The sequence below is a fragment of the Paramormyrops kingsleyae genome, chromosome 10, assembly GCF_048594095.1.
Source record: "Paramormyrops kingsleyae isolate MSU_618 chromosome 10, PKINGS_0.4, whole genome shotgun sequence".
NCBI lineage: Eukaryota > Metazoa > Chordata > Actinopteri > Osteoglossiformes > Mormyridae > Paramormyrops > Paramormyrops kingsleyae.
Window position 1 is genome coordinate 23,677,589 of NC_132806.1, and position 22,869 is coordinate 23,700,457.

Consider the following 22,869-nt stretch of genomic DNA (forward strand, 5'->3'; position numbering starts at 1 on the left):
AATGCTTATAGTAAATATGCTCTTTAGAATTTCATAAATTTGCAGCTGAAAAATTATATTACAGAATGCACAGTAAATAGTATGTGTAAGCTATGCTGTTGGGCAACAATCAAAAAGATTACAAGATAAACACTCATACATTTTCTAATGAAAATCTATAGGACTATTGATGTATATGCTTTCATTTATTATATTTGTGAATTTCATATTTTCGAATATTCATATTTGTGACTTGGCAGAACTTGACAGAAGTTCAGACAATGGCAGCCATCAAGGTTTTCAAATTAGACTGTAAGTCCATTAGTATTCTAAGTCACAATGGTCTTCTTCATGGTCTGACTAAGAAAGCAAGTTCCGGAAAAAGAAAAAATCAGGACTAAGACAGCAGCTAAATTCTGTCTGGAAAGGTAGCTGCAAAAAGAAGATAAACATGCTGAGTGTCATGCCAAAGAATTTACAAATATACAGTCGTCCCTCGCCATTTCGCGCTTCGACTGTCGCGGCTTCACTCTATTGCGGTTTTTTCAAATACATTTATTCATTAAAAAGTTGATAGTGAAAATGATACGGCGCGCGCTCGGTTTTCTGAGTCAATTAAACACCTCTGTATTACAATTAAAATTACTGTACTTATGGACTGTAGGCCTATGTATCCGAGCATCCCCGCAAATCCTTCAACGCCAGGTGCAGCCGAATAATAAAGAAATAAAGAATCCTACTTCGCGGAAATTCATTTAACGCGGTAGAGTCTGGAACGGATTAATCGCGATAAACGAGGGACGACTGTATATCAGCAGAACTACACTCACCTAAAGGATTATTAGGAACACCTGTTCAATTTCTCATTAATGCAATTATCTAATCAACCAATCACATGACAGTTGCTTCAGTGCATTTAGGGGTGTGGTCCTGGTCAAGACAATCTCCTGAACTCCAAACTGAATGTCAAAATGGGAAAGAAAGGTGATTTAAGCAATTTTGAGCATGGCATGGTTGTTGGTGCCAGACGGGCCGGTCTGAGTATTTCACAATCTGCTCAGTTACTGGGATTTTCACGCACAACCATTTCTAGGGTTTACAAAGAATGGTGTGCAAAGGGAAAAACATCCAGTATGCGGCAGTCCTGTCGGTGAAAATGCCTTGTTGATGCTAGAGGTCAGAGGAGAATGGGCCGACTGATTCAAGCTGATAGAAGAGCAACTTTGACTGAAATAACCACTCGTTACAACCGAGGTATGCAGCAAAGCATTTGTGAAGCCACAACACGCACAACCTTGAGGTGGATGGGCTACAACAGCAGAAGACCCCACCGGGTACCACTCATCTCCACTACAAATAGGAAAAAGAGGCTACAATTTGCACGAGCTCACCAAAATTGGACAGTTGAAGACTGGAAAAATGTTGCCTGGTCTGATGAGTCTCGATTTCTGTTGAGACATTCAAATGGTAGAGTCAGAATTTGGCGTAAACAGAATGAGAACATGGATCCATCATGCCTTGTTACCACTGTGCAGGCTGGTGGTGGTGGTGTAATGGTGTGGGGGATGTTTTCTTGGCACACTTTAGGCCCCTTAGTGCCAATTTGGCATCGTTTAAATGCCACGGCCTACCTGAGCATTGTTTCTGACCATGTCCATCCCTTTATGACCACCATGTACCCATCCTCTGATGGCTACTTCCAGCAGGATAATGCACCATGTCACAAAGCTCAAATCATTTCAAATTGGTTTCTTGAACATGACCAATGAGTTCACTGTACTACAATGGCCCCCACAGTCACCAGATCTCAACCCAATAGAGCATCTTTGGGATGTGGTGGAACGGGAGCTTCGTGCCCTGGATGTGCATCCCACAAATCTCCATCAACTGCAAGATGCTATCCTATCAATATGGGCCAACATTTCTAAAGAATGCTTTCAGCACCTTGTTGAATCAATGCCACGTAGAATTAAGGCAGTTCTGAAGGAGAAAGGGGGTCAAACACCATATTAGTATGGTGTTCCTAATAATCCTTTAGGTGAGTGTATGTCTAAAGAGAAACCGTTCTTTTATGGTGAATGTTTATTAAAAAAAAAAAGAGGTTACAATGATAAAGTGCTAAACTTGAAACAAACTTTTTGGTGCCAAGTCATTCATTTTTTTCTAATGAGCCACAGTCATTTGTTGCAGAAAATAAATGGCAAATTGTTGCATGGAGCTAACTGCAGTACTCGCTTAGCTATAATTATGTCGGTACTCTTACCCTAAGCTGTGTTCCACGTGCATATTATTTAAGTACAGTGGTACCTCGGTTCTCGAACTCACTAGAACTCGAATTCCTTGAAAGTCGAACAAACCAGTTTGACCTAGAACTCGATCTGAATATCAGGAGAAATGGCAGATTACGCATCTGAACTGCCTGGGATACAAACGTCATGCGTGTAACTAAACTCTTCAGCCAATAAGGGCAAAGGTGTGTCGTCACAGAGGTGGTTCCAGTTTATGCAGGAGGGTGAGAGGTCGCAATGAATCTAACCGTAATGCATTGCGTCAGGATCAGAATGCGTTTGCTTAAGCCAGCTCTGTAAGCAAGTAGAAGGTTAACGAGGGGGCGTGGCACACGGAGGGAGCGGACGATTGGGGCAAGACAGGGGTAATGTTGGGATAAGATCTTTATCGTTTTGGAAGCCATTAAGAAAAAAATTCTCTTCTTGTTTTATCCTGTTCATTTTGTGTTTAAATGCTAAAAAAACAAAAAAAAACAAACATATTTAGGTGTAATTTTTGGGGGGCCGGGAACCAATGAATTGGTTTTCCAATATTTCTTATGGGAAAAATTCGATCAGAACTCGAACTTTTTAAGATTCGATCCGGAGTCCGGAACGGATTAAGTTCGAGAACCGAGGTACCACTGTATTTAATAGGCTCAGGTTACTTTAAGCAACAAGTTATAACCTTCCTCTGCATAGTGTTCTACTGAAATAACTGGCTTTATTCTTTATCCAGAATTTCTCCTAATATTCTCTGATACCAAAAAGTTTGGAAACTTCTGCCAGCTAACTTATAATTTTTCTTTAAGAAGTCTGTAATTCTATAATTCTTCTTTAGAAATTATGAGCTCTAACAGTTAATCCGATGCAAAAAGAAATATGAATAACAGAGAGAAATTACAAATATACTGTAGAAATAGTTCTGCAAATAATTATGAAATATATCTTCACATCATAGTAAAATTTGTTTAAATAAGCTGTTTAAATAAACTACTAATTAATATGATTCATGTGGTAAAGTACATTTAGTACTAGAAACAATACCCATTCTTAATGGAAGCCAAGAACTGTGTAATATCAAAGATTTCTCTTATGGCATATGAAGAGATTGTCTTTACAAGGAACAGTGTATGTCATTTATAATACACCCAAAGTCCTGAAAACATTGTCTTGAGGCTATGAGGTCACACGAGTGGTGGCAGAAACGGCACCATCATTGAGAACTGCTTCCATCAGTCATGTGACCTGACAGCATCATGATCGAACGCAACCTGGAGAAAAGTACAGCTGTCACCAGCAATGGATTTTATTATATGTGCACATATAATAATGATAATAATAATATGCTTCTTTATTAGATGTATGAGAATGTGATATTTCTGATTATATTTGCATTTATATTTAATATATTGGTGGTATTTACAGTGTTCCAAAGGGCATTTGAGTTACACATAACTTTAATTTAGACCACTTTCAAAAGTTTTTACTGTATTATTTTTTATTACTCATTGTTGAACAGTGAGCTTATTTGACTACCTGCCATTATTGTGGAATAATTACATATTCACAGCAATCGACCACAGATACAGGGTAATTTGTGTCTTGTGTATTCAGGAAAGCACTTTGTCATACACACATAGCTTGCAAAATAGCAGAATGCTGGAGTTAAGTGGATGGGGTTCAAAAGCACAAACAGTCCAATAATGAAGAATCTGCAGTAGTTTGCATGAGAGATCGTCATGCTTGGCATCTGGTCAAGTAATAGCACATTCTCCAGAAATCAGCAGGACGTGGTTACAGATTCTTCATGCTGTGAGTTTCTTTCGATACTTACGCTGTTGTGTCGCTCATTATAATGGTGATTCATTGGACTTCTGTTGCAAGGCGCAGTCAGGGATGAGAGCTATCTGTCTTTGAATGGTTCAAGTGCAGGTGGAGACATCAAACAGATATCCAACTAATGCTGAGAGGTTTGCAGTGTTCACACAAAGTCTTGGGACACTTCAGTAAAAATATTGTAAATTTATTGGTTTTTTAACAAAAGAAACATTACTTCATTTATTTACAAAAATATGTATCACATTAGAAACAACCAGTTGTTTTAAGTAAACCATTTATTTCAATTAGTAATACATTGAAACCCAAAGTATAGTTCTAAAAGAGCTGTACTGGTTTAGATACTGTAAGCAATCACTTTCGGTGCTTTTTATTTAGTAACACCTTCGCAATAACATAAAACACCAATATTTATATTTGGTATCTCTTTGGAAGCCAGTGACTACAATTGCAATTAATAGCAAAATAGCAAGAACATAACTGAAAAAGTCAGTCAAAAAATCATGACACTTAATAAAAAGAAAATATCTTTGCAGAAGATATGTGCAGATATGTTAAACATTGCTTGTCATTGGACTTTATTATGAAACCAATACATTTTTATAAAAATAAACATTTTTATGGAATTAAGCAAGTGTCTCAAGAATTTCTTTGAGCACTGTACATCTCACAAGAAATAAAAGTGGGCATTTTATCAGGAGAAACTAAGGAAAGAAATCAATAACTAATAAAGTGACTTACAAGGCAGACACAGTACATCAGAAGCATACGACTGTCACTGAGTCAAATTAGGTATAAATCACTCCAAGCTGAGCTTAATTTGAGTGCCCAGTATCAAGTGGAACAAGAGCTATAAAACATATGACATAACATCAAAAGAGGAACATAAGCTCCTACTGGAGAAGCACAAAAATATAAGGCTATAAGTAAGGCTTTGTGATGAAGATAGAGTACGTCAGTGGTCAGATGAGTTTGCTGAGGTGTTCCTTGAAAATTTTTTTTTAGGTTTTTAGGTATTTCTTGGACTATTTCTTGGCAACTAGATGTGGATGAGTCCATCATCAAGGAACCACACACAAGAAATGTCTGGAGTGGGGCCCATTTTTACATGGAGATGCTGGCTTGCTGATAGAAGAGGGCAAGATCTTGGGTCTTCATGAAGGACTTTAAGGAGATGGGTGCTGTTCAGTTAGAGGTTCTGAAAGCCAAAATTAAGGACATGAACTTGACTTGGGCATCTATAGGGAGCCAATTAAGCCATTTCAGTTGCCTGAAGAGATTACTATAATCTGTGTGTACTATACTTTGGACTTCATAAGTAAGGTCTGATCTTTCTTAAATCTGCAAGGACAGAGCGATGGCGCCAATGACATCAGCAAAGGATAGCTGGTCATCTATCATTACCCCTGACAATGTTGATGATCCAAGCTGTACAATGATGCCGTGTTGAATGGTGGGTTTAGTGGACAAGTGGCTCTGTTATTGAAAAGTTACGCTAAAGGTAAATCCAAACTGAAGTGCCACATCAAGGAACAACCTAAGCAAAAAAATGGTGCGGTCAGTGGACTCAAAGACTCCTGTGGCCAGGTTCTAAGGTTACCTGGAAAAAAACTCAGGTAACCCCAGGAAATATTATGGATTTGCCAAAGAGGTATGGCTGAGATGACGCCTTTGTGCACACCACTGATGTACTACACTGTCATTTTTGCCCTTGTGGTCTTCCTATTAGTCTGGCCTCTCCCTGTAAACTCTAGGTGTCAAAATTCCAGTTTCTGAAAATTTGGAAACTCCATGCCTTGCTTCAACAATCAAACCATGTTTAAAACCAATTAAATCACAGTGAACCACTTGAGCCTCTCTATCTGCTGTATATATTCAGTTGCACCCACATGATTCGATGTTTAGAGGAGCATGCAGTGTGTGCTTATGAGCAGTTGCACCTAATGAAGTGGTGACGGAGTGTTGGCAGATGTCACATTTCCAGAGTTTGAAATGAGATGGTTTATTTTGTTAGAGGAGAGAATAAAAGGACCATCTCATAAACAAATATGAAATGCATCACAGGGATTTCAAATGGTGAACACAATAAATTTTAGCTTTTCAAGCCAGGATACCATGACTGGACTTGTATGTATAAAGAGCAGAACTCAACAAACATTTGAGTTTATTATGGATAATTGGGTCAAGCGTGACATGTGATTTATACAGTATGTGCTTGAAACGCAACTAAATCGTATTTGCATGTCTTATTATGAGTTCCGTGCAGAATGCAGTTGATAATGAATGTGCTGAATTCTACTCACAGCCTTAAAGAGCATATGTTTAAAGGAAAGAATTTAGCTCAGCAATTGATCGCACTGCCTGGAGCCAAAACATCTGGGTAATTTTTACTGAGAACTCATCCTTTAATACATAAAAATAAGTAAATAGCTTATTAGGAGACAAGATACAGGTGGTACCTAGTGAGAGCATGGAATTGAGCCCCAAGTCATGTACTCATCCCTTACACAAACATGACAACAACTGTTTATAGGGCTTATGGTGGAACTTTTTAGATATTTTATGATCTGGGATTTCATCCTTAATATGAAGCACCAATGAGCACCAATGAACTAGACTCTGGACAAAAAGCCAGAGGTTCTATCTCACTTCCTTATAATATATGCAGCCACATTTCAACGGGTTGATCTACAGTACGCTACATTTTTCACCCAAGAAATGTTCTGCCATCCATGATGAAGGACGACCCGTTGGCTTTACTCAAAGATGACAAGCGTTTAGTCAAACCACAGCAAGAAATACAGTGACATTTTCACAAAGTGAAGATGAAGCAACTCAAAATAAAACTTCATCTCACTCACTCAAAAAGCTGAATTAAAATTGCCAAAATGTCACTGCAGTCTTAGTCTGTATTAAAATCATTGCATCTCTCAAAAACTGACTAGAAATATGTAACATATAAACATCCGACGCAGATTATGAATGAATTCTGCAGATTATGAATGAATTCAGTTTATTGAATTTATGAAGCTTTCTGATTTTCTAAATAACTTTACCATTAATTGGATTTAGGTTCCCTTCAGTATCTTGTTCTCAATAATAATAATAATAACTATATATATATATATATATATATATATGCAATATATATATATATATATATATATATATATATGCAATATATATATATGCAATATATATATATATATATATATATATATATATATATATATATAACTATAAGCATGCCTGGCTGCACTAGGTTCTTGCTCCAAACCACTTTACTGTATTGCAGTAATACCGCTGATTTAAATTTCCTCTAAAGTTGTTTGGCTTATTAATTACTAGCTGCAGTTATTTGCTTATTTGTGCAGCTAAAGTGTGTGTTCTGATCTCTGGAAAAATAATTCACACAGCCACCCCGCCCCCTGTATAAGTGCTGGCATGAAACGTAAAAATAGGTCAGTGTAAGATTATTGTATGAAATTGTTGCCGGTGTTAATCAAAACCTTGATGACTGAACCATAACTTTATTCAAACACAACTTTTAGAACTCTTTGCTTTTGTATAAAAAGCTCATTTTATTCACAGTCTTGGAGCTTATTACCTAAATCTGACTTGCAGGAGTTTCGTCAATGGTGCTAACGAGCTGGCAGAGAGTGTCGTTCTCGCTTATAAAAAGAGATGATTAAAAACGCTTTAAGTGTCTTTTCCCAGACCTGACTGCCGCAGAGCTCTATGCTGCCACCGGGGGTTGTCCCCTCGGCCAGTTCCCGTGCGGAAACCTGTCGGTGTGCCTGCCCCAGCTGCGGCACTGCAACGGCGTGAAGGACTGCGAAAACGGCGCTGACGAGGAGAACTGCGGTGAGCAGAGTCGGAGCGTGACGCAAAGCGAATTAACGACGCAACCGGGCGGGAAATCCCGCTTTCGTCTGTTACCTATTATGAAATGCAACAATGAAGTTGCTCTAGAATTACTTAAATAAATGAGATTAGGGGAGAGTGGGGTTAGTTGGAACATTTTAACTAATTCCTCCATATTATATTAAGGTAAATTATAATTCATGAACGTGATCTATATTTGAATAAAACTGCCTTTACCACTGCAATAATGCTTACAATAGTTACAAATGTTGCATATGATGTTCCTAGATTGTTTGATTGTACTCCATATGATCCTCCTCAAACAAGTTTATTTCAGGTGTCCCTTGTATACCCACCACTGGGGAAAGCTGAAACATGGTATAGGGTAGATTGGAACAGCTGTTTCCATAATTTGGGTCATGGCTGAAGAAAGTATTGAAAACTCCTTATAAGTTCATTTTTATGTAGCATACATCATCACTACTCATCACCGTATTAATTCCAAACATTACTGCTTTGGATTGTAAGCGGACAAATCAAGAGGAAACATCAGCTTTTGGGTACAACACTTGATGCCCCCAGTACAGTTGGTGTTGGAAACCTGAAGACCTAGTCCTGTTTTCCATGAACAGAGATGTCATCAACATCTGGAAAGGACAATACGGGGGGGGCACTCCTTTTAACTGCAATGTTAGGTTGCAACTTCACCATCATTGGGGAGGCGTAAAAACAATTTCCCCACGGGGATCAATAAAGAATCAGTTATTAATTATTATTATTATTATTATTATTCAGAAGCTTCTTCCCCGTCACATGTCTCCACCCACCCCGGTCATGACATCCAGCCACAGAGTCACTTATTCCGGTATATCTCAGGCATATTCAGGCATGAATCACTCTTAAACTTGGCAGAGCTCTACTTTAATCTATGATCAGCTTGCATGAAAAAAATCAGTTTAGGGACCTAACTATGACATGCATAGTTCCAACTAACCCCCTGAATGTTTGAACTAGCCCAGTAGGGGTGAGGGGTGGAGGACCCCCACGGCAAATTTAACCAAGCGCCCCTAATAATGACAGATGATCATGCAAAACACCCCCTTCACCATATTTTACTGAGGGGGAGCCCCCTCTCACACTTCATGAAACAATGCTACTGGTGACCAATTTAGTCTGATTTTGTAGCTTAGCTCTGGAGTGTAAAGTATGAATGAGTGAGTTTAATCTATTGACAATGTCATCATAGAACAACAGTTACAGAGAAAAATGCACTCCACTTGTCAGAGAATATACAAACCCGACTCATTCAGCCAAATTTCAGTCCTCATTCAAGAAACAAAAATGGTGGATGGATATTCTTGTTGTCCACCCCTAGATGGCAGCACCTCATGAAATTAATCATTTTTTGTCTGCAACTTTTAACAAACCCCGTGTTCTAACTTACCCCACTCTCCCCGACATATTTGAAACACTTGCTAATGAATTAGCAACATTCCATAATCCCAGCCTTTAGCCTCTAATAAAAAAAGAACCTTTTGAAATGAGATTTGATGAAAATGAAGTGCCTTGAAGTTGAATCCATATTTTTTTCTCTTTGGTTTTTCTCCTTTTATTAGTGGACAATAGTGGATGGCCTCATCTCTTTGATGCATTTTTAAAGAGAAACATACAGGAGTCAAAGGAATGTTGTGAGTAAAATCCCCTCCTCTTAAAGTCATTATGATGAGGTTCCAGTTTCTCCCTATGAAGGTCAGCAAAATTGCCAAAGCAATGTGCTGTGTTGCCTTTAGTAGACAGACTGAAGAACCCAGAACGTCAGGAAGCTGGTGTTGGCATGACATGGTGAAATGCATGCATGTGATTATTTTCTAAAAGAGGGGAAAGGCAACAGTGAGCCATGAAACTCATTTTCCTGACAAACATGCTTGTATCCACTCCAGTGATTTCCACTGTTAAATGATAAGTTCCCCATTCTATAAAATCATCATGCAGGGGCGCCATAAAAGGGGGGGAAAGTTAGGATGATTCCAGGGGCCCCTGAGTGACTGGGGCCCTAAAAAATTTAGAACATAATTGGATTGGTGTGGGTTCAGGGCCGAATATGATATGCTTTCATGGGGCTCAAAATCTGTAGCCGCACCCCTGTCATCATATTTGGTGTAATCAATAATATTTTTGTAAATTTGCATATTATAAGAAATAACATAAGGTCACATTCTGTCCCCTTAATATTGCCTGAACAGTGAATCACTGCTAAATGTCCTTAACATCTTGGTGTAGTGCTGGATGTATTTCCAGAAGCCTGTCAGTGTGAAGCCAAGAAAGTGAATTGTAACAGCAGAGATCTTCAGTATGTACCTGCAGTATCTTCCAATATCACTGCATTGTAAGTATCTTAGAAAACACTTATTATTTTTCCTGCATTTTAGACACTGACTTGCCTTTAGAATCCATATAGCTTAATTTGAAGAGCATATGAGTAAATGTGCATGGTGTTAATTTGTACTGAAATAAGGGTTTTAGTGTTCTTGGAAAATCTTTGTTCTAAGGCTTGCAAGCTAATGTATTTTCAAATGGGAAAACCAATTCCCCCTACTGTGTTTTATCTTAAGAGCATATTTCCCATAAGGCTACGCCTCTGGTGAATAATAGAGATATAAAAAAGGGGGAAATCAGTCAAGGGTCTGCCAGTACTGCTACACTAAGTTTGACAGTCATTAGTCAGTGATCTAAAGGCAGTCAGATCAAAGCACAGACATTGCTAGAGGGGCAAACTGTTACATACATCAGCTGCTTATGTAACAAGTGCCGTCTTGCAAGATGGTAAAGCAGACTTTGTTCCATGGCTGGGTCATGCCTCCCTTAACCACCCAGGACAATAAAAATTACCTAGAAAAAAAGATTAATAAAGTGAGTGCTTGTTCAAGCTAAAAGAAACAGGCCTTCTGAGGGAGCACAAACAGGGCTTTCGAGCTGATTCGCGTACATAAACACTTGACGAACATTTCTCAGTACTGCCCACGCAAAGCCACTTACAAAATTGGAAGTGAAGTAACTTTATCAAAAGCATCAGATTGTGGATGGGATGCCTTTTTAACGTCAAAAATCAGCCTTTAATATGATTCTGGAATTGCAACAGTTGCAGAAATTATCTGAAGGTGATATACCAAAGATTTTAACAAAACTAAGATATTTACTTTAGATCAAATTCAGTCAAATAAAACAGACAAGACCTGGCTTTCTCAAGGCATTTCTGTTCCTCTCCTTATTAAATTAGGCATTATGTGGCCAGTTTCTCTCTCTCTCTCGCTGTCTTTCATGCATACACAGTCTTTGTATATATGTATTTATATATGTGTGTATGTGTGTGTGTGTGTGTTCAGATGGGGGGGGGGGGGGGGGGGGGATGGGGGGGTTTGCATAGATCTCATTTGGGGACCAAAATGTCCCCAAAGTATGGTAAAACCTGGAACTTGCTTACTTTTGGGGAAATATTTCAGGTTGCTATATGGATAGCCTCACTTTTATTAAAAAAATCTGTGAATGCAATCAAAAAAGTAAAAATGCCAAAAGGTTAAGGCTGCATAGGGGTTAGCGGAGGCATGATTAGGGTTATGCCCATAGAAATGAATGTGTGTGTGTGTGTGTGAGTGTATAGCAGAGCTATTGCAAAAATATTCCACTACTTCAATAATTACTAAAAATTGAAATTTATTAAATATCTTGTAATACATTTGTGTGAAAGCTTTACCTCATAGTGGTAATGCCTTAATAGCTGTGAATGAGGTCATTCAAAATGGCATTTAATATAATATGCAAAAATACAATAAAGCTGCACAAATATATAAAGATAATTAACACTAGATAAAATAATGTGATTAAATGCTGATGACACAGCAGCGGCTAGCAGAGCATCTTCATCGATTACAAACACTTGGATGTAGTTTGCACCCTTGTAATACCCACACAACATGCCACACTAGTCTTATACCACAGCTGGAGGCAAAATGGAGGATACTGTGTCACAGCACTTCATGTTATGATTGGCTAGATCCAGCTCCCTTATGTGGAACAGCAGATATCAGAAGTAGTTGTGTGGTTGTGTCGTTGTTGCGTAGTTCCTGCCCCAGTACTGCTCACACTTGTGCTGGGAATTCACTGGAAGCTCAGTCTAGCTGCACGCATGACTAGTCTGCTCCTTCACAACATGGATGTTGGCAATATGCTATTCGCCTCACTTGTATGTCACCTTGGACATAACTGTCTGCTAAGTGTGTAATTGTATTGTAAATGTAAATGTAACCTGGATATCCAAAGCAATCTACAAGGCACTAAAATAGGAAACAAATCTGCAGAATCTAAGCAGCAGCTCCAAGGTTAGATACTTTATGATAACCTTAGTTAACCCTATTAAGCTCAATGTAATTAACTATTAATAATGTGTGCGTGGGGGTGGCGTGGGGGAAGCAACAACTAAACCATTATAATGTCCCTACGGTCACATTCAATTCAATTCATTGCATTCGGAAAACTGTAACGTCTTCTCTGTGGAGGGATAAGAAATTAGAAGCTGCAACAATTTATAATTTGCATCTCCCACTGTACTTTACTCTGATGAATGAGCCAATGTTATCCTGGATATGGCCCCATAAATAAAAGATAGATTTCAATTATGATTTATCTATTCATTTATTTATTTGTAACCTGCCAACATGCATAAGCAGAATTTCCCCAGTGAAAAAGCCAGAATTAATAACAGGATGAGTAATGAAATTATTTTACCCCTCAGTTCTTCTAGTATTTCCATAAATAATTTATTAACCCTAACTGAAGATAAACAAATCAATGGGTATACAGACATGTTAATACAGGCTAAATGTATTTTGCCTCCCAATATAGGAATGAAATGTAAAAATAATGAGCTTTATTTTAAGTAAAGTGTTTCACTGAATTTTAACTCTTCATGAATATTTATTTGGATCTGTTTTTATATCAGTGGACTCTTCAACATATTTGAAATGGAAAAACAAGTGCAGAATGAACATTTGTTTTGTGATTTTTCTTTTCTTAGTGAATTGAACAGCAATCGGATCACATCTCTTCCACCAGATCTCTTTATACGATATAAAAATCTGGAAAGACTGTAAGTGCATCCCTTTTTTGTATTTTCATATATACTGCAAAATATCTGTAACAGTTTGCTATGATCTACAATAGTAGCATGGTTGTTTTGATAAAAATTAATAGCCTACTCATGCATTATCTTTGTATGCATGTGTGTGGGGGTTGGGGGTCATGCATACATTACATTGATAAAAACCTGTTATTTTGACCTTATGGGGCATTTTTTTGGTCTTCACAAGGGTAAACTCAATCGTATAAAAATCTGTGAATGCAATAAAAAAAAATTAAATGTCTGTGTGGTTGCTTATGACTAAAGATAGGGCTGGGTTAGGGGTTAAGCTTGTCATAGTCGGGATTAGATGTATTTGCATAGAAATGAAAGTAGGTGTTGTGTGTGTGTGTGTGTGTGCACGAGCGGGTTTATCTATCCTTATGGGGACACAATGTCCCCATAACGTGATAAATATCCATTTTTTTTCCCCTTATGGGGACCGGTTTCCTGGTCCCCATAAGGGAAAACTCTATTTTATAAAAATCGGTGACTGCTATGAAAAAACTAAAAATGCAAAAACTCTTGTATTTTGTTAGGTTACTTATGGTTATGGTTAGGGCAGGGTAGGGGTTAAGGTTGTCATAGTTAGCATTAGCATTTTTCCCATTGAAATTAATGAGCGGTCCCCATAAGGATATGTTTACCCTACATGTGCGTGTGTGTGTGTGTGTGTGTTTGTGAGAGAGAGAGAGAGAGAGAGAGAGAGAGAGAGAAAAACTTGCTCGTTAACATTCTGAAGTGGTGTACAATTTTAAAGTTGCAATATTATTTTGTAAAAAGAAGGATTAGGGCTGCATGATTCTGGGCAAAATAGTCACAATTTTATTTTCACTAAGAATCAAGATTGTCATTTTCTCTCATGATACAACACAGGACGACCATGAAAACGTACATAGATACACATACATAGAGCCAAGGTAAAGACTCAAACCCCAGTCCCAGAGGTGTGAGGCAACAGTGCCGAACTCTCTGCTGCCCTGATTAAAATTTCCTGCCTTAATATTGCTGTTGATGGTACAATTCATCAATGGAACTGAGCTGAGAGTTTCTAATGCGGGCGTCATATGTGCTTATGGAACTAACAAATGCCAGCATTTATGACTACAGTTTTTCATCAGTTAAATAAAACAGTTAGGAATAATGTAAATGAAATTAAATGCTTGTATGGGTACGGAAATAAGGTTACTTATTTTTGTAAGGCTGCTGACACCAACAGGGATGGTTGACTGGGGGCCACTTTGGGGACGCGTCGTATCTCACCTTAAGGTGAACTGTCAAGTTGGCTCCGGTAAGACTGGGCTCACAAATTGACTCTGGCATCTCTTTCACACCCACTGCAGCGCCCCACCAAGTGAGAAGTGCCTCACAAGTCCATCCGAACACCCCGTCCTCACAGATATCGTCCCTTCCTCTCTCCCTGTCCTCTTATGTTTGCCCTAGACCAAGGTCACACCAAGTCCGCACAGAATGCTTAGATGTGAGAAACATTGTTCTACGTGACTAAATGGTCTCAGTGTTTAAAACATCATTATATACCACCATAAAGAGGTCAGCTAATGAATTATTTTGCTTAATTTATGCTTCTCTGAACTAACTATCTCTGCTGGATTCCTAGTTATTCATGTTAGGATTAGTACATACTTGAACACTAGTGTAAGAGCATGGTGCATTAAGATCTTAACAGTGGCTTTCTGACTTGTCGCTTTGGTTGGTGCGCCGTTAAATATATAATTATAGAGTAATAAATTGTAACGAAGTATAATCTTTTATTGGCCATTACACAAGTACAGGTAGAATTTGTCTCATGGCCTCTCCCATCTTGTTCTCTATAGCTTGGGGGTGTGACTGCACAGGGTTAATTAACTATCATGCAGTGGTCCTGGAGCTGGGGGTTAAGGGCTTTGCTCAAGGGTCCACGGACATGTGACTGTTCTGTCGAGCCCAGGACTCGAACTGGTGACCTCCCATTAACGGGCACAGAGTGTAAGCCCACCACACTGCTCATCATCTCTCAGTCTAAAACACTGGCAGTGTGCCACCCAGTTGTCCTTAAACAAAGATCAGCCTGGGTTGATATTGTGTCTGCGGTGGATATTGCTTAAATCGGCCTAAGAGAATTTGACTGTAACATCAAAGTCCACAATGAATGATTTTAGTTAGAAGTAAAAACGTCAACAGAGTAAACCCAGACTACATACTGATTATATCTAAGTGCTCTAAAAAGAAGTACCAGAATTAAAATGATTTGGAGTCAAAAAGAATTATTTTGGTTTACGGTTGACGATTGAAAGTAATATTTTTTTCAGAAGAGCTGGGAAATACATATTACAGCTTAAGCTCTCTGTCACTGGGGTACTTGGTGGTTTACTATACAGATGCTAAACAGACAACCAAAGGACTAAAATGCAGGCTAAAATGGTATTAAAACAGATAAAGAGCAGTTAAAATAGTTACTCATGTTGAATTTATGAAGTGACTTCTATACGGCATATGACTGGTATATTGTTTAAATATATCCAGTCTGTTTGCCGTTCCTTGCTACTGTATACTACCCCATGTGGTAATGTGTACAAAGGGCTAACTGGCATTTGATGTTGTTTGCGGTGCTCTTTTGGACATTAAGCCCATGATATTAATAGTGTACTTGCATTTCAATTATCATTCGATACATTTGCTTTTTTAATGAGTATACGCTGTTTTCTTTCCAGGCACTTGCAAAATAATAGCATCCACACAATATCGAACCGGGCCTTCTCAGAACTGTATAATCTAAGGAAACTGTAAGTTGAAAAATCAGCAATTACTTTACAGGGGAACTTGATAACATCTAAAAAAAAATCAGCTCAATGACTGATAAAAATGTATCCTGTAGCATTATTTAATTTCAGTGAAAATGATCTTAGCTATTACAGTTAATATTGTCAGCTTTAAGAGATTTCTCTTTTTCCCCTGAACTGTGCTCAGATTCCTCAGCCAAAACAGGATCACTATGCTAAAGGCTGCTATCTTCCGGAACCTTCACAATCTTGAATGGCTGTAAGTCAAAAAAATCTTTCTTTGTGTTCAATGTTGATGTTAATCCATTGAGGATGTGGTGCTTCTTGCACTATTTGCTAAACTGAACATTTCTGAAGGGGTTTTCCTTTATACTCTTTACAAAGGACGCTGGAATTATTGCTGAATTAAATGAAGCAGTTTGGTTCATTTAAGCACAGCACAATGCCTTCTGCCACTGGAATAACTAGCAAAATTAATGTTTTCCTTCAGACTTTCAATGTATTGACATACTGTATGCATGTGGTACTTTTCCTGCATATTTCCATTATAATGCTTTCACTGGTCCCAGTACTGTGCAGATGTATTTTTTTGTTAACTTTCTGCAGCCTTCAGGTCATGTTTTTGATTCCGTCTCACTTTAGAATCCTGGACGACAATCAAATATCATCTGTAAGACAGGAATCATTCACAGGACTCAGATCGTTGTTTTTCTTGTAAGTATGTGTCTACAGGAGTGTTTAACGTCTAGTGCAAAGGCTGACATAAGCCTCAAGCTTAAATTCATCCCTGTATTATCAGGACTGTGTCTTTCTGTGTGTGTGTGTGTGTGTGTGTGTTTGCTTCCCAGCTTTCATATTACTTACCATAAACAGAAACCCTTGACCTTTATGTAACCTCATTAACTTACTGCAATATCATAAATATCAAGGATATTTATGAAATGAGAACAGTCATAACCAACAATTATATTTGGAGTGGAAAAAAAAAACAAAGACAGCCCCCTTGTCTCTGGTAGAGCTATTAGTAAAAATCTTGCCTTTTCAGTACGAGTTCTTACCGTAAATGATAATTCGCCTCTGAGCAGCACTGGATCCTTCATGCTACAATATTATTTGTATCATGCAGAAAACTATAAAAAGAACAAGCTAATATTAGCACATTAATACAGGCCAACTTGCGGTGCTCTTTTAATGTCGCTCCAGGTTTGTTTCTTTTTAAAGAATGAATCGATGAAATATTAGGGACCAAATTGTATTCTGTTAGATGTTTAACCTCACAAGTGCACAAGTCTTTAATTTCCTCATTTCTTTGGAAACAGAAGATTTTGCATTTGCGTATCGTTGCATTGCATTCTATAACCATAAATCCTGGACTATTACTCACTGTTATTACGTTCTGAATATGTGAGCAGGATACAGCAGAAATCCAAATTTAAACCTGAAACTGAAAATGAAGGAGGTGTAGATGGTTTAACACAGATCCTCACAACAACGTGGAGTTTTGAAATCCAATAAAATCCAGTCAATTTCATGCATCACATATACAGTACAGTTATACTGTTAATTTGCTTGGTTGCCTGAGACTGATAACAGCAGAATATTATTTAACATTAAATATTCATTTTTTAACTAATGAATTAAATTAATTTGGTATCATTTTATAAATTAAAAAATATGACTCCACACTTATAAGATTATTATTTTTGAATAGTTCAGCATTTATGGCTTTGCACCCGCAGCCTCTGGGATAGGCTCTGGACCCCCCGCAATCCTGAATAGGATATGTGGTTTCAGAAAATGGATGGATGGATGGTTCAACATTTATAAATATTTGACCTTCAGAGCCATTTTTAGGGCATTATTATCTCGGTAATGCTATATATTTGACTCTGTAGTAGATAATAATAACTTTTTTTCTTTGCTAGACTCTGGTGTCATTTATACATTTTAGAAATGACTGTCGACCTTAATTTACATCAGTCTTTAATTCTATGGAGTGATTAGGAGGTTTAAATATCCTTAAGAATACATCACCCTTTATCTGTTAACTATATCCCGGGTCACACTTCCTCCATATTTTCAGATATTGTTTTGCAGTTAAAACAGACAAAAAAGGTCAAAATGTTACAAATCATTTTTAGAGCCATGGAGTTTTACAACAAATATTTAATACCATTAACTGAGCCTAAGTCAGTTTGTGTACGTAAATCGAAAAATATATATATTTTCTCAGATGAGATTAATTCAGAATTTCTCCTGATTGGGTTTATTAATTGAACTTCTTCTTGATTCAGGTCATTGCTGAATAATTCAATTGAGCACTTACCGAACAATTCTTTCTGCCAGGAAATGCCAAGGTTGAATTGGCTGTGAGTAACAACAGACATTGTTATATCCGTTACAGTGTTTCCGGTTACATGAGTAATATTGACATTTTAAAAATGATCATGACAACATATTTGTTTCACCCCTCACAAGTGAAAGTATTTTATTATTAATGTTGATTGTGTGAAGTATTCTTTGTCCAAATGATGTGTGAGTGCTTTGAAATCTTTTCTTTCCAGGGAGATGGAAGGGAATCTCATATCAACGTTACACAGTTCCAGCTTTCGAGAGTGCAGAGCTCTCACTGTCTTGTAAGTTTATACGTAATGATAACATTGATACTGTTGTAGAATCACCCTCAAAATGACTTCAGGAAATTCTCAGACTTGGTTCCAAAACAGCCAGGCCATCAGAACTGCAAAAGCACATTTGTAGAGCCTTTGTACCTATCATGGGAAAAGCAATCCTCAAAAGGAAAAGCAGATTTCCAAGGTCAGCCGTGAAAGGCGTTTGTCCCAGTGGCGGCGTGGTTTGGCTGTGGTTGCAAGCATTTCCATGGCAGATTAACATAATTGGTGTCTGTTTTGTCACTGGGGGGTACAGCTTAAATTGAGATACTCTGCAGCCAGGCAAGATAATGTAAGTGGCTCTTGCCGACCTGTTGGGTTCCTGCTTGAGAGCCTGATGTGTGACTTTCAGTGCTGGCTGTCCTGCACGGCATGAGGAAACATGAGGGGAATGTGCACCTGGCCTCGAGGAATCAGAGCAGAGGGGGAGCTGTGGCCAGACAGACTGCATACTGCAAAGGGACACAAATTACTTACTTCCCTTGATGTTTAATCTCTGATTTTACTGAACCAGTTAACCCTGCTGTGTCGTAGAAGAATACCTATCAAGATATAACAAGACAGTATATTTTAATTTCCGGTATTTTATGAAATATCATATTAATAATAGCCAATAAAAAAATTAATCGGTTTGTTTTGCATTCGTGCTATAAAAGTAGGTATACCTGACTGACTGTCGACATGGATGAAATCAAAGGGGTGGCTTTGACATGACATTTTGTGTGTCTTTTGGCAGGATTATTCCAGTATTCGTTTTGTTCAGGGGAAAAGGCTGTCAGCCGTGTCATTTCCACTTTTCAGAATTCCACTCTGCGTCATTCCACTCCGTTTCACTTAATTCACCTTGTTTTAGCAGAACCTGGTCCAAATGAGAGCACCTACCAACATTCCAGAAGACCTCAAACATAATGTAATAAGCAGACAAAATCACCACAGACACAGTGGATTTCTAACTGCTGTTCCAGGAGGCTTTTTTTTTTTTTTTTTTTAGATCTTCTATACACAAGTAGTCAAACTTAACTGAGCGTACAAAAATACCCCACAAGTCAGCTCTGTTCTGTGTCGGCATCTCACCTTCAACCACGGCCTTCTCACTCCACGTTCACGTTTATCTCTGCCGGCCAGTTTATAAAGCCCTCACCCCAATAGCTGGATATAACCCACTTCAGAAGACCAAATGTCCAAGGAAGCAGATAATGAACTATAGTGAACCTTTCTCACTGACCTCCAGCACCTATGTTGGACAAAGACTCCCACATTAAATTTCTTTGTTGCATAGCAATTTTTTCTCTGCTCTCCTGCAGACACATACTTACAAGTTGCTAAAACGTGTAGCTATGAAGCGACAGAATGTGCCACCAGCAGCCCTGCAGCTGTAAAGCGAGAATCTTTGTCTTCTTGCTTTGAATTTTACTTTTGGTACAAAAAAAAATGACACAGACACGTACTGTATTTTCAACCAGCACACATGAAAGTGTTTGTACATATAGGTGAATAACTGTCAAGTGACAATGGTTATTACCGCAGTCGGACTGCAAGGGAAAATGAAATCATAACTCTTCTATTTCCATTTCAGAGCTCTTCGTAGAAATCACATAGAGATTATTGAAGAGGGAACATTTTCCACAATGCAAAAGCTCATAGACTTGTGAGTATACAGTTATTTTGATCTTTACTTGACATTTTGGGATGGAACCATGGAAGACTTGCTTTTGAAATTGTGACGTAAACAATGTCTGCTTTGCATTTTCGTTGATGGGAAGAAACAAGTCTCCTCTGATGTACTTTTGGGTAACTCAATCTTTGCTTTGACTGATAAATGTCAAAGGAAATAGAATGTGCTTTTCAAAATCTGCGGTGCGGCCTGCTGGATCGTTAAGCCTTGAATAAACTGAAAATAACGGCTTGGAAACGTAAGAGCAGTGTTGTCACTTTATTTTCTACCATATTCATGTTTAAATATGGGAAAAGTAACTGAAAACAGTTTTGATACCATTCTAGTGTACTTTATAGAGATAATGGACCAAGCAGAACCTCTCTTACTTTTTCCAAGCTGTAACACTAAATACATTATTTATTGTCGCATTTGTTAACTTAACTGAATACATAATGTATTTTGCTTCAAGAATATATATTTTTATTCAGGGATTTATCGATGAATAGAATTCAGGAACTACCCCCATCTTTGTTTCACAGTCTGTGGAACCTAAAGCAATTGTGAGTAAAAACTATATTTTCTTTTTAAATAGCTTGGACAATGCTTGGAAATTACACTACTGAGTTTCATATTGACTATGGAGGCACAATTATTCGTGTAGATTCAGTCATTACTATTATATGCCACTAAAAGTAAAGGAAATACTGGTGTTTTCTTGATATTTTTTAATACAATGAGACCACAGTGCAAAGAGTGAGTATAACATCCTGAAGTAAGACTGCCATATTTTAGGTAATTGCAGTACTATTTTGAATGAAAAATAAAAAAATAAAATATACATACATACATACATACATACATACATACATACATACATACACACACACACACACACACACACACACACACACACACACACACACACACACACACACACACACACACACACACACACTGGTACCTCATAACTCAAAATTTAATCCGTTCGGAACTCTGGATCGAATCCCAAAAAGTTTGAGTTCTGATCGAATTTACCCCATAAGAAACAATGGGAAGCCAATTAATTGGTTCCTGCCCCCAAAAATTACAACTAAATATGTTTTTTTAGCATTTAAACACAAAATGAACCGGATAAAACAAGAAGAGCATATACTGTACTAAACACATCTAAGCACATTTATTAAAACAGTAATTTGTAAAGTAAGAAAATAAATGTATCCAAACAATGTGTCCTGCCCCGATCGTTTGCTCCTTCTGTGCGCCACGCCCCCTCGTTAACCCCGTGTGTAATCCCCATGTGATCATTTCTGGTTGTTTTCATTAGCACTCTGTATTTCCTCCGCGTTTCAGTTTGTTTCCCCAGTGCGGTCATTGTATTGTCCGTCTGCATTTTGCCTGCCTTACCTGTAATTAAACCCCGTATTCCCCGATACCCTGACGTCTGCGCCTTTGTCTCCATTCCGTCCCCATTATAATTAAATGTATTAATGGTTTATTATTAAATATTAAAATAATTAAGAAATATTTATTTTATAAAATGCATTTTATTATATAATAATTACTGTTACTGTCTCTCATAGCATAAATGTATTTTTACTGTCTAAATATATGTATTCAGCTAGTGTAAACATGCACGATGCTATCACAGCGAATGCGAGGCTGAGACTGAAGCTTTACTCTTTGTTTCCACTGAGAGACGTGCCGCGTGGGGTCACGCGAACAAGTTCTTAGGTCAGCGTTCACGGTTTGACTTCTGGGATTCAGATAGAGCTCTAGGTAATTTTTTCGAAGTGGTTGGTTCGACTTTTAAGAAATTCGAGTTCTAATGAGTTCGAGAACTGAGGTACCACTGTGTGTATATACATATATATAATAATGTATCAATAAGCTATCCTAAAACGTAACTTAAAAAGTAAAATATTTTATAAAAAAAATGTAGCTTGCTGAGCCCCAATCCATTAAATAAAATAAATAATAATAAATATTGACGTATCTTTCCTGCAGCAGTCCAAATACACTCCCTAACCAGTTTATGTGCTGCACTAGCATGTTAATGCAAACTGTGCTGCACTTCATGTGCCTGCAAGCAAACATATACAGCAGGGTCAAGAGGTCAAGCTACTGTGTGGCTGAGTATATGAATGGCTGAGACGCCTGATGTGGTGTCCTTGTTGACGTCAGACGTGGTGGTTCCTCAGAGAATGGTGCAATATGCAAAAAACAAACAAACAAACAAAAAAACATCCAGTGGCATTTGTGTGGGCGAAAACACCCTAGTGACACCGGTGATTATGCACACTCAAGTTAACAGGAAGACCACAAGTGCAAAAAGAGCTGAGTACAACAGTAGTTTGCAGAAAGGCGTCTATGAATATACAACTCACCCTTGAAGCATTTCTGAAGCCTCCTCTGCAGTACTAGCTCTGTTAGATATAACATAGTGGTCGCTGTGTGTATATGAAAAAATTCTCTCTCTCTCTATATATATATATATATATATATATATATATATATATATATATATATATATATATATATATATATATATATATTTTTTTTATTTATTTATTTATTTATTTATTTATTTATTTATTTATTTATATTTTGTCCTAAAGATTTGACTTTGCTTGAAATCAAA

The 22,869-nt window shown here is 37.7% G+C and overlaps 1 protein-coding gene across 2 annotated transcripts in view; it reads left to right on the forward strand.

The window, feature by feature from the left end:
- Positions 1 to 22,869, forward strand: part of rxfp2l (relaxin family peptide receptor 2, like) — a 36,956-nt gene that overhangs the window by 7,223 nt on the left and 6,864 nt on the right. Inside the window, exons 2-12 of one of the 2 annotated variants that reach the window (XM_072717550.1) lie at positions 7,803 to 7,949; positions 9,566 to 9,637; positions 10,230 to 10,335; positions 13,021 to 13,092; positions 15,834 to 15,905; positions 16,090 to 16,161; positions 16,545 to 16,616; positions 18,197 to 18,271; positions 18,467 to 18,538; positions 20,151 to 20,222; positions 20,720 to 20,791. In XM_072717550.1, the coding sequence (XP_072573651.1) occupies positions 7,803 to 7,949; positions 9,566 to 9,637; positions 10,230 to 10,335; positions 13,021 to 13,092; positions 15,834 to 15,905; positions 16,090 to 16,161; positions 16,545 to 16,616; positions 18,197 to 18,271; positions 18,467 to 18,538; positions 20,151 to 20,222; positions 20,720 to 20,791 (904 nt within the window). Of the gene's footprint in view, positions 1 to 7,802; positions 7,950 to 9,565; positions 9,638 to 10,229; positions 10,336 to 13,020; positions 13,093 to 14,324; positions 15,906 to 16,089; positions 16,162 to 16,544; positions 16,617 to 18,196; positions 18,272 to 18,466; positions 18,539 to 20,150; positions 20,223 to 20,719; positions 20,792 to 22,869 lie in introns of those variants that run through there. The other variant, XM_072717551.1, reaches the window with a different exon arrangement.